The sequence below is a fragment of the Anopheles coluzzii genome, chromosome 3, assembly GCF_943734685.1.
Source record: "Anopheles coluzzii chromosome 3, AcolN3, whole genome shotgun sequence".
NCBI lineage: Eukaryota > Metazoa > Arthropoda > Insecta > Diptera > Culicidae > Anopheles > Anopheles coluzzii.
The window spans coordinates 77,199,323-77,212,410 of record NC_064671.1 but is presented as its reverse complement, the minus strand read 5'-3'; the positions used below and the strand labels follow the sequence as shown (position 1 = coordinate 77,212,410).

Sequence of the window (13,088 nt, the reverse complement as noted above, 5' to 3'; positions counted from 1 at the left end):
GTGGTTGAGGGGAGCGATCGTGCTATGCTGTGATCCGCCAACAAAGTCCCTAGGGGGTCGATACGGCACTATGTGTTTTTTTTTTACCAAACAGTGTAACTTCTAATCAGCTCCCGGTAGAGGACGATCGGGATCTTTAATCGGAGCCCGTAGTACAAAGTGTAGTGGGCAATTGCGCAATAAAATAGTTAAACGGTTTTTTTTTCCTTTTCTTGCTACAACTCACCCACCAGTCTCATGAAGTACCTGGAAGGTTCAATGGAATGGATGGGATTGGCGTCAGTATCAAGATTTGAGCGCTGCTAAACCTATTGCACACACAAACACCCACACTCACAGTGCAGTTGCTTTGAGTGGCCATAAATCTGCTAGCCTTATCGCACCGCATTGTTGTATGTTGATAGTAAAGACATCGCTCAGCGCGCTATGTTTAGTAAATTCACTCATTTGTATTACTTCTGCCTTCGTTCGGGTGAGATCTGCTTGCTGCTCTAAGGGTGGAACTATTTTAGCGCCTCACGTGTTGTAGCCAGTGCTGCAAAATGTTATGAGCAACATGAGAATTTCACCAACGAAAACAATGAACATATCTTTGGTGGCTTGATGCGCATTGCTGATACTCAATGAACATGCATCATGGCATGCGAGTGCTTGAATCAAACGCGAAACTCGTGGTCACTCACTTGGTCATGACATTTTATGTTGGTGATAATCACGCCATTCTTGGAATATACTTGGCGTGTGGTACCAAGCCACAAAATGAGCATGCTTTCTTGCTCTGCCTGGTCTGTCGGGTCAAACAGCGCGAGAAAATAGGTTCATTATGCTTCTTGGAACCACTCCGCGAGCACCGCATATCATCTCCCATGGCTATCGTGATGATCACCGACACAAAATGTTCCGACCAAGTGACTGACCAAGAATTGGTCGCACAAAATGACACAAAGCATGTGATGGTCGCATCAACTGTTTGAGTCTCGCCTCTGATCATCACAGTAGAGCTGACATGATTTTGTTTGAGGGAAAATTTGACATGACTATGTCAGTGACATTTTGCAGAACTGATCACAGTAAAAAAAAAGTCATGGCATAGTGACTGATCAAGCGATGGTCGCAAAAATGTCAAGAAGCATATATTGGATGTTATGACATTGACAGTGACATTTTGCAGCACGGGTTGTAGTAACTAATTTTTGTATTGTTTGTTCAGAGTTTGCACGTGCGTTAAGTTGAATGTTCCAGGAACTAGCGTCGCAACGTGCCCAGATCAATCATCGGTCGGCAGACGGTGCCAGGTGCGAGATCGATAAGATTGTGCCGGAATCTGTTTTTGTGTCGAACCTCAAAGCCCAATTAGATCATCCATCAGGCGGATACCGTAATCAGCGCTGTCGGGTTGTACTTGGTTCTGAACTTCTCTGATTCTCGCACTGGTTCCACTGATTTTGCAAACTCATTCGCGATCCTGATAAGAAGCATGTTTTTTATTTTGCTGCCGACAACGGCACAGGAGATGGATGGGTGAGGAGCGATATAACGATTGTGGGAACTGCGGACCACCCCTCTGCGCTGTGCCCACTTATTGCGTTCCAGATGTGTTAAAATGTCCCACGATACTGCGTGTGTGCGTGATGCGTCATGCGACAACCTTGAGCACGTGAGCCGGTGGTGGGCAAGATAGTATGCAAAACTGTTTATCACTATCATGTGGTAGCGGCGTGTCATCCACGCCATCAAGCCGCGTCCGAATAGGCCAAGTAATCTGCATCCCGTTCTCTGTTACGATCTAAATAAAGCGCGCGTCCCCCTGGTAGCTACCTGCTAGAACACGACCCCTGTCGGCGCAAACACGAGAGGACAACTCGACGGACGCGTCCGGCTCGCACCGGTATGTATATGTGCGCCGTGCGCGCTGATAAATGTGCTCGCGTGCGCCTGTCAAACGCTTGCGCACGACCAAAAACGTGCGCCTGACGGACACAATTGGAACGCAGCGGGGACCGCCGCGTCTTATCGCCGCGTCGGCGCGTCTATTTCCGTACACCAACCACCAATCAGCTGTGTTTGCGGGAGGCTCGTTGTGCTGAACTGTGCGCACAAACCTGACGTGTGTGTGCGCGCGCACATTTCTGTTGCTGCGATGACTAACACGCGCGCGCCCGCGCACAGTTATCTGATAGTCGCGTAGACGTGTTCGAGCGCACATAAACCCCAATGCCGGGCCTTGTTAGAAGTGGTTGGGTTGATAAGATTACGCGCTTTCTCTTGTGGCGGGATTAAAAGAGCATCCATTTTTTTTTGTTGCGAGCTGTTAGTGCATGACCTCATGACGTCAGATGATCGTGCAGAAGCTTGGGTTTTGGAGAGTCATGAATTGCATAATGAAATGCGGCCGGTTCCGGTCTCCAATGTCCAAGAATGTTCGCGCACAGCTGATGATGTACAGATTACAGCCGGCACTATTTGCAAAACCTTGACAGTGACAGCTGGACACCTTGTCGGAGATGGCGAGCCTGCGCTGCCAACAATAAATTACCGACCGGCACGCTGAACTCGACTCCCGATCGGTCGGTTACGCAGTCGGACGCAGTCAGCTCCGGCAGGCCAGTAATTAATATTAATCAAGCACCCTCCGGCCAAGGCAGTGTGTTATCGGGACACTTGGTCGCGAATGTGGGAAGTGCATTGCCTAACCTTTCGACCCTGTCCGCGGGCGTTTGATTGTTCGGCGCTCGCGCCCGGATTGCTACCCATTGGCAACAAGCGGCCACCGAACGGGCCCAGTGTGTGGTACAAAACCGTGGAATATTCATGTCGATTAAATAGCAAACAAACCAAAAACAGAAGTCATTCCTCCTGTTTCTTACATTTTCTCTTTCTCTCTCTCTCTGTCTGTCCCTCCCAAACAGGCAATGGGCCGAGCGGTATATCACTGTCGTACATGCTGGCGGGCCACTGGCCCTACTGGTCGCCGGAGAAGGCCCAGAAGCATCCGGACGAGCTGCTGCGGGCACGGCTGAACTACTACGACGCACAGAAGAGCCTGGTCGAGCACGATCTGTTCAGCCTGGCCGACGGGCTGGAGGGACGGAGCACCAATCCCGTCTCGCTGCTGGTAAGTACCGACCGTGCGTCTGGCCTGGACTTGCTGGAGTGGAATAATGATTTGCTAACGTCGCTCGTTGGCGTCCTTCTCCCATTTTTGTTCCCCCCATTTCCAGCTGGACAGTTTGCAGCATCCGTGTGCCGATTTGGGCATGGATCTGCCCCCGATGGTCGAGTACCGGCATCATCCGGAGAAGGAGGTAAGCAGTCGAATTCCCACCGGTGACGTTACAGCGGCGCCTTATCTGCGTGTGTCCTGGTTTTCTGGGTCTAGTCGAAAGGGGGGGCATTGATTTTCTATCGCTATAATCGCTACAGCACATGACTGCGATTGTTGCGCGTTGCTTTGCGTTAGATACGGGCTGGAATGGAGGCGCGGTGCGAGGATTGCTATCATAAATTCGCGCTTGTCGTTGTTGATGATGATGCTTCTATTTCTCCCTTATCGTCACGCATCGACCGTCGCCGGGGGAGCGGCAAAGGTGGATAAATATTTACCTATTGTGGTGTTGTTTTTTTTTCTTCCGTTGTGCTGATGAGTAGCGGAAAAATAAAAGGCTCCTCCCCTTCCCTCACATTCGCTATCAGTGGCGTAATTGAAATCGAAACCAACGCGGGGGATTTTCCACCCCCGGATGAGTGTTGACAAGACTGATGACGTTTTGCCACTAGCTGACACCGAATTTGTAATCACTATTTCAATATTTGCTCGGTTAGTTGTGCTTTTGCTGTGTACGGTGATAAAACGTCGTCGCGCACATTAAACAATGTCTCCTTCCCGAATGTGTGTGCGTTTGTCACCGCGCAGAGTGGGCAAGTGCGATAGTAGGAGCGCAAGTGGCGGTGGGGGTGAATCATTTTTTGATTGGATTGGATGATAAGATTTTGCGTGAAATAAAATGCACTTGCAATTTACAACATCGACATAATGTTGGGACGGTTCGTGAGTCATTTGCTGTGCTGCTGCCGTAGAGATGTGATTTTTTTTTCTTGTTACAGTGCTTTCCAGTAGTTCTCATAGCTGTGGGACACTTTATTGACTGTTTCGTAAGTGAAATGAACACATCCAATAGGAATTTCCATGGAGCCTGCCTAAAAAGGGTACCACAGAGTCCATTTTCCATCATATGAAGTTCACTTCCCATAGGAAATAGTCAATAATTCTGTATTGTTCAAAATGATCAGTTATGCTATCGAAAGCTGGTAACTAGCCATACAAAAAGTTTTTTTATTTTTATTTGTGAAACTGGTCAAATCTAGGTTTCAGACCAGTTCTCTAGAGCATGTTAGCTCCAAATTGTTTTTAAATGGGAATCATATGTTAGTTAATAATAATAATAATAATAATAATAATAATAATAATAATAATAATAATAATAATAATAATAATAATAATAATAATAATAATAATAATAATAATAATAATATTAATAATAATGTTAATAATAATAATAATAATAACAACAACAACAACAATAATAATAATAATAATAATAATAATAATAATAATAATAAAAAAAATAATAATAATAATTCTTCTTCTTCTTCTTCTTCTTTGGCTCAACAACCGATGTCGGTCAAGGCCTGCCTGTACCCACTTGTGGGCTTGGCTTTCAGTGACTAATAGATTTCCCCCCATAGCAGGATAGTCAGTCCTACGTATGGCGGCGCGGTCTATTTGGGGATTGAACCCATGAAGGGCATGTTGTTAAGTTGTACGAGTTGACGACTGTACTACGAGACCGGCTCAATAATAATAATAATAATAACCGGCTAATAATAAATAATAATAATAATAATAATAATAATAATAATAATAATAATAATAATAATAATAGTAATAATAATAATAATAATAATAATAATAATAATTATACTAACAATAATTATAATAATAATAATTATAATAATAATAATAATAATAATAATAATAATAATAATAATAATAATAATAATAATAATAATAATAATAATAATAATAATAATAATTTTCGTTTTTCTCTAACTTTTCATTTTTGTCTATTGTTTTTGGCACTGCACATTCATCCATAATTAGAAAAAATGTTTTTAAGAGAAAATACGAAAAAACAAAAAAAAATCTAAAATTGTAAATAGTCGGCACATTATCTTGCCGGTCCCTGTATAGCAGGTATGTCAAACCCATGCCCCTGAGGGTTCAGTATGCGGATCGCGGAGTATGATGATATGATTAATACAGAACATATTTGAACTGGAACACCTTTTACATCAATATGCGACTTTAAGTTGCAGTCCACCGGAAAAAAATGAGTTTGACACACCTGCTGTACAGGGTGCCCCAGAAAGTGTAAGCACAATTGTGATGTTTCATGAAATGATGATCATATTGTATATTGTTTACATATGTATATTTTTTACATTTCGATCATTCATTCTGTGTGTTTGAAGCACTTGAAGCACGGTATACTTAATTTTCCCCAAGATGCAAAGTTTTTTATCCGTAAAACGTTCGACAAGATCGTGCACGATTTCCGGAATTAAATTGTGTCAGCTAAGCAGTTTACCGTATTACTACTTTCAAATCGTACTTAAACCTACTGCGGGTCACACTACACATTTTTATCAACTTCCTTTACCCTTTTATTTTATCTCTCTTTGAAGAAGATTTGCAACGAGTTAGTTAAATTTTTAATTTGAGTCGTTCAATTCGATCTATTTTTTTGAGGGTTTTTTTGAGCCAATTAGTCAAATGTCTTAGAATATATAAAATGGTAAAAAATATAGAACAGTGTTTTTTTTATTAGTTTTTCTTTGTTTCCCTGTATCAAAAAAAAAATTCAAAACAAGCAATACAAGATTTTTCAAGTCACTTTCGAATGTGCACATCATTATTCATCACCGCCAAGATGTTTTTCAACAGCTGTCAAATAGTGTATCTGTATCATAATAAACATTTCATTTCTTACACACGATTTTCAACGAATCACAAAAAACTCAACTCAGCTTGACATGTGTTGAAAATCATGTGGAAGAACAGAACCATTACTGTCATCCAAATACAATATTTGTCAGCTGTTGAAAAACATCTCGCAATCAATGAAACATGTTGTACACATTGGAAATTGACTCGGAAAACCCTGTATGGCCTTTCTGGACCGTTTCTCCTACATTGAAAAAAAAACACAATATTATACGGAATTTGATAGATATAATTAATTAGCAATTGATTTTAATTAATAAAACATCTTTAAACACATATCGTAGCGTGAATACTGGCAATTGTATCAACAGCTACGTAAATCTTGCGAGCACTTGGAATACAATTTTGGGGAAAAACATTATTTGACCAACTTTGACAACAAACCCTGCCAATATTCCACACTGCACACATGCAATAGCTCATCCTTATTTCCTGCGCACAGATCGGTGCCATCAGTAGTGCTTTTCCTACCCAGCCCTTATTAAAAACAAACGTTAAGGCACGTTCGCTTTGGCGGCGCTGCATCTCGCTCGTCTCGCTTCCTCCCACGCTTGCAAGTAACAGTTTGCCGCCGAGCTGAGCGTGTGCCCCCATATCACGCTGTACGCGCCACCGCACAATGTTTATGCTCGATTTGATATGCAAACGCTGCCGGGGGGCCGCTGCGAATCGATAGTGAACCGGGAGCCGCGCACAACCACCCTGTGTGCTGTGCCGCTTGATTGCACGCGTGCAATAATCCACCAACTGCTGCCACTGCTGGTGACAATTGTATCCGCGAAGCAATTTTAAGAGTACATTAATTGTGTCTCTCTGTGCGTGTGTGTGATGTTCTGTTATTGAATTATTTTTTTTTGTTCATTAGGCGCTAGTAAGTAACACGTGCCACTCACCCCACCGGGCAGTGGGGTGGACCAAGCGTGCGGGGATCTTTCATTTCGTGCAAACGGTGCATAAAAATGGTGTTCAGCAAATAATGGATACACTCACACGTTTGCGCCAAATAGTGTTTCTGCTGCGTAGCCATTACGCAAACACCGATTGAATCGTGAACCTTTAATTTATCTCCAATTTCATTTCGCCCACCTGTGTGTGTCTGTAAACAAACAGAAGCTAATCGTGTTTCTCTCGATTTGTTTTTTTCCTCTCTCCCTCTGACAGATTGACCATCTTGTGCTGGGACGCGGACCGCCGGGCGGCTCCTGGCATCGGATGGATCCGAACCTGCGCACCCTGTCGCTGGCCGCCTGGATGTCACTGCCCGGCTTACCGTTCGCGGACTGGGAATCGCGCCATCCACCGGTGCCAGCGGCTGGCAGTGACGAACCCGTAACGTCCGAACCGGTGCCGTCGGTTTGCGCCCGCTGCAACAGCGAGCAGACGAAGCGTGCCAAACGCACCGGACAGAAAGTGGCCTTAAGCAGCAGCAGCAAGTGTAGCAAATGTCATCGCAGCGGCACGGACGGTAACAACAACACGAGCGGGGCAGGAAATAATGGCATGACGGGGCAGCAGCAGCACGGTGACGGTGGGAGCGTGGTGGCAATGCTGGACGAGCGCACCGGCAAGGTGAACGTCCAGCTGCTTTGCCCCCCGCGCCGCAACCTTTCGCTCAAGCGGCAGGTGTCGAAGGAGGTGGAAACGCGCGCCCTGATTTCGCGCGTCGCCCAGTACTACGCGAGCTACGTCGCGGAGATGGGGCTGGAGCGGTACTTCATGAACGAAACGATCGTGACGACGGTGGTGCCGCTGGACGGGAAGTGCGAGACGGTGCTGCCGGAACGTTTCCGCAACGGCCGGTGGATCGTAGCGGGGTGAGTCTTGTCGGGCAAGGGCCTGGGCGTGAACTTGCTGTACTAAACCCCTTTTGCTTCTTTCCCTCTCCACCCATTAGATTCAACCGAATGACGAACAAACGGTTCGCGATCGTGTGCCAAAACCTCGTCCTGGCAAACGGTGCCTCCGATCTGGCGAACCGGCTCGGCGTGAAGGGCGAGGGGCTGGAGATGCCGTGGGTGAAGTACGAGCTGCCCCATCTCGAGCGGGCGCTGGAGCAGTACGACGAGCCGGGCCGCTCCCAGCTCAAGCCGGTGCTGATCGTGGGGGCGGGGCTGAGTGCGGCCGACGCCGTCACGATCTGCCGCTCGTCCGGCATCCCGGTGGTGCACGTGTACCGCAACCGGACGGCCGGGCTGGACAAGATGCTGCCGGGCAACGTGTACCCGGAGTACCACGAGGTGCACAAGATGATGAAGGACGCGAACCGCAAGCACGACCTGTACACCCCGCTGCCCGAGCACACGCTAGTGGATCTGGCGGGGGCCGGCCGCGTCACCGTCCAGCACCTGAAGACGGGCGAGCGGCGCGTGCTGGACGTGTCGTACTGTGCGATACTGATCGGGTCCCGGCCCGACCTTCGCTTCATCGCCACGCTGACGAAGCCGGCGGCGGGCGGGGACGGCAACGCCTGCCCCGACTCGGAAACGGAGGACGACTTCGGGCGACCCCCGGTCCAGCCGCTCACGATGTGGACGTTTACCGAGCAGCTGCTGACCTCCTGCCTCGGCCGGAAGCTGTACTGGCTGAAGCACATGTGTGCCAAATGCAAACACATCAACCTCACCGATAAACCGCGCCACCAACATCACAAGCAGCAGCAGCAGCAGCACTACAACGCACCGGCGCTCAGTGCGGGCGGCGGTCACTGCCAGCATCAGCTGGGAGCGTCCAATCTAAGCGCCGCCTCGGGGCTGGGCCTCGGCGAAGATCCGACCAAACCGATCGACTGCAAAAACAATCCAATCGAGGTGGATAAGTACACGAACGCGGTACTGCGCACGGCCCATCCCGGCCTGTACGCGATGGGACCGCTGGTGGGCGACAACTTTGTGCGCTTCATACCCGGCGGTGCGCTCTGCATTACCGCCGCCCTGCACAAGCACACGGAAAACGATTGATGGGCGCGGGGCAGCTGCTAGAACCGGCCCCGACGACTGGACGTGGGTTTCATTCAATTTGTGTGTGTTTTTTTGGCTCCCGCTGATCGAATCGGGCCCCTCGCGAGTGGGTTTTTCGACCGTTATGGGTTATGGGTTCGCTCCCGCAAAGTGTCTGCAGTGCGTGGCGAAATGCGTCCATTGTGGCCGTGGGAGATGAACGCGGATCCTGCACAAAAACGAAAAAGAAGAAAATGCTAACCGATAAATTGTGTTATTATCATCATTATATCGGCACCAGCGTCCCCTTCTGCCACATGGGAATGAGGGTTTTCGTTGGACGAATAACGACCCGACTGGTTACGATGGGTGAGGGAGCGTTAAACACGTTGATTGATGATTGGGACGGCGTGGATGATCAGTTCACCGAATACGTCAATTGAAGCTGCCGCTGTTAGTAGCTTATCGTGTGTGTATATATACATTTTTTAAATCTAACCGACCGAAGTTCTAATCGCGCGTAATGCTAATACTCATGTTTAACGGAGCGGTTAAAGTATTTGAAGATGGGTTGGCTGCTGTTGCACCGTCGTACGGCACGGCAGCAAGTGTAGTTCAATTTGTTTGTATCAATCAAAGGAAGATTGTAGCTTGTTTCGGGTGCAGCAAACCCGACTAGGGGAAGAGGCAGTCGAAGAGATTAGTTTTCACTTAGATAAATTGTTTATATTATTTTAAACTTAACGTTTTTTTCCCCCTAATGTCCTTCAATCCATACCTATACGCACTTGGTTTTCGCACCCGGGAAGAGGGAAAACCCCGCACAACAAATCCGCCTTGCATGCTCCAAAAACATTCCCAGCGCGCAATCTACGCCCCACAAATACTCTACTACGGATAGCACTAAGCTGCCGGGCTCGACGAGATACGGCGAAACTGTTAGAGTCGACCGAAGGGCCGACCAATATTCGCCTTGCGCGGTGTTCCGCTTTAATGGTAGCTTCGGTCTAGAGTTTTTCTTTGCCTCTTTCAAAGCTTCACTTCGGTTTGGAGTACACTTATTGCCCGTCTGTGATTTAGTTTCGGCTTTACTTATGTACAGCATTTTGCGTTAGAGATAATTTATTTTTCAGGAAGCAATCCACGCTCGCACACACTACACATCGACCCGGTGTGTAGGAGACAGGATCGGTGGTACACGCGATCGAAATGCTTTTGTTTTACATTTAACACGGTTGAGTGTAGTGCGGTGGGCCTCCTTATTTCGTCCGTAGTGTCCTACTGCCATCGTTGTAAAATCCCATTTTGAAGCAAGCGAACACCAGCCACCTGCCTTGGCCGCTTGGTACGAGTCCCATCCAACCATCCGATTGCAGTTGCTAGAGACGACTCTCATCATACTTTCCTGTTGATTTGATAGAAACACAAGGGCAGGCAGTTAGATTAGGGAAGCTGGATGTAAGCATATACCCGGTTCTATATACATACATTTACTTCCTGCTACCGTTGCAGGCGACGTACCTCGGTAGTGTAGGAAACGGACCCAACCTGTAATTACCAACGTGTGTAACATTTTGTGCAGATGTGGATGTATGCAAATGTTGGAAATAATGTGTAAGAAAATTCAAACAAACCAACCAACCAACCGCTCTTCAATTTATATCTCTCATGTATCGTTCCCGTGCCGCTGAATGCGGTTGCCTGTTGTACACCCGTTTTCTTAGGAATGTAACCGAATTCTAAAGTAATTACGTTCATCCTAGCTAATGCACACCCGATTGCAGGGGGATGAGGTGTAAGAGCCGTTAGTGGAGATCGAGTGGGAAACCTATATGAACAAACCTAGTAGCAAGAGGCGACAACCTAGAGACTGATCTTTGTACGTTTTAGAACTAGTCCACGAGTACGTTCGGGTGCGATCGAAAGCGATCCGTGGTAATGCGCTCGAACGAACCCGGCATATGTTGTACTTTCCAATCGTTTTCCACCGTCGTGTAAGCGTTGCACTATTTCTTTTTCATTGATTATCCAACCGCTTCGTTTCCATACATCTACAGTTGGAGGAGTGAAATTAAAATTGTCTTTTATTCAATTCAAAGCAGGGTAGACTCAAAGCCAAACGCCGACATTTACAATGCACCCAAACATAAACAATTTTACTGATCTACTCTTCCGAAGCACCTGTCGTTTCACAAGTTGTACATATAAACTGTTACTTAAATTGTATCATCACGATATCATCGTCGTCAATCGTGTTTGTGTGTGTGCATGTGTTGGTTGGAAGGTTTGGAGAATGGAGAGTGTTTTGTTTTATTATTAGCCATTAATAACCCTTTCTTATTGTAGAGAGAAGATTATAGAACTTGTGAGAAAATATAACACATTCTCCCTGCTTGCCATGCACTCACCAACGCACAATCGACACTGTGGAAAACAGTTGGAAAACAAACAAACAAACACCCCGCAAATCAAACGTTGCGAATCAAAACATTACGTCTTTAGCGTAAGCTGTTACGTTTTGCTCTTCTTTTATGGAAAGTTGAAAATATAATACAGAAAAAAAGAAACTCAAATAATCATTCCAGCTAATGGTGGTTTTCCACTTAAATATAATTTAAATATCCGAAACCCTGTTTGTTTTGATATTATTTCTCAAAGGCATGAGAGATGCTTCTGGGCAGTAAGGAGGCTACATGTGGTGAATTCCGCTCTAATGCGGCTTGGCATTTGGTACCCGAATGGTAAGGTACCGTGGTTTGCTGCCATACGTACGGTCTACCATTGGGCAGTTTTGTAATTCAGAGCTTTACTAGAGCCTATGGATGTGTTGGGTAGCTAATGGCATTAAATTTGAGTTCCTAAAAATCGTAAAAATAATAAATCTTGTGGATTTCTATAGATGATGAAACCCACAGAGCAAGCAAGATTCCACGCATATTATATACTCAGATTTCGCTGCTGATGTCGTTGTCCGCAGTGCTGCAAAATGTCACTGTCAATGTCATACAAAGTTCTGACTGAAACAAAATCATGAGCAAATCATGCTCATTTTGTTGCATGGAACCACTCGCCAAGAATGTTCCAAGAATGTCGTGATTATCATAGAGAAAAAATGTCATGACCAAGTGAGGGACCAACAGTTGAATGCTACAACAATTGTCACCAAGCATGTGATTGGCCGCACCAACTGGTTGAGTCTCACCTCTGATCATCACAGTTGAGAACGTGACGCTGACATTCAGTTTGCTTCAGTCTAGATTTTTTATAATTAGTTTAATGATATTTTGCGGCACTGGTGGAAGCTATTTTGAGTTGGGACTAAGCAAGAGTCAGGAAAGTATCGCCATATTAAGAGTACCCCTGACAAACCCAATCATGCAACAAGGAATCTACTCATGTCAAAGGAGAAGTGTTTTGCGATCATTTAAATGACAGGATGCATAATAACTTAACTGTACATGAAATCTCATATCTATCCAATCTCATCCAATCATGTTTTGAGTCAGTTCTAGGCAGCTGACTGTAGCTATATGTAGCATGTACGTGTTTCAATGGTATATAGATAATGGAGTCAAACTTTGGCCAGTTATGTTACGCTAGTTACGAAGCTTTGTAATGGGTTGGGCGATAGCTATGGTCGCCATGTAATGAGTTCGGAAGATAGCTACGGTCGCCATATGATGAGCGTACAGCTGTACCTCAAGTACCATGGAATAACACTTTGTTCGAAGCGGACTTTTCAACACTTGATCGTCCAGGCGATCATAGAAACCTTTAGGAGGTTTCCCTTACTGGAAACGTTGGAGTTTAGAAGCCTTACCTTGGGTAGGGGGACATAACTAAATTCTTGAAATAAGTTGGAAGGCGTAGTATTAGGAAGCGTAACGTCCTATCTTGGCAGTCCAAATGAATCTGACTTGCCACGGTCGGAATTGGTTTTATTTATACTCAATGAGTTTCGTACATTTGGTTTTGCAATGTGTTTTTGTCCTAATTCAAGGTTATTGATATGAGGTGCAATTTATACTTCGTATCGTAGTGTCTGTCATTATGCCTATGCCTGCACTTTTAGTGTTTTACGAAGGTTC

General features: G+C 45.9%; 1 protein-coding gene across 2 annotated transcripts in view; it reads left to right on the top strand.

Moving 5' to 3' along the window:
- Positions 1-11,589, top strand: part of LOC120956293 (oxidative stress-induced growth inhibitor 2-like) — a 53,213-nt gene extending 41,624 nt beyond the window's left edge. For both annotated transcript variants that reach the window (XM_040377675.2, XM_040377676.2), the window contains exons 3-6: positions 2,910-3,115; positions 3,222-3,305; positions 7,226-7,878; positions 7,959-11,589. In XM_040377675.2, coding sequence (XP_040233609.2) covers positions 2,910-3,115; positions 3,222-3,305; positions 7,226-7,878; positions 7,959-9,021 — 2,006 coding nt within the window. In that variant the 3' untranslated portion in view covers positions 9,022-11,589. The remainder of the gene's footprint in view (positions 1-2,909; positions 3,116-3,221; positions 3,306-7,225; positions 7,879-7,958) is intronic.
- Positions 11,590-13,088: the final 1,499 nt, after the last annotated feature.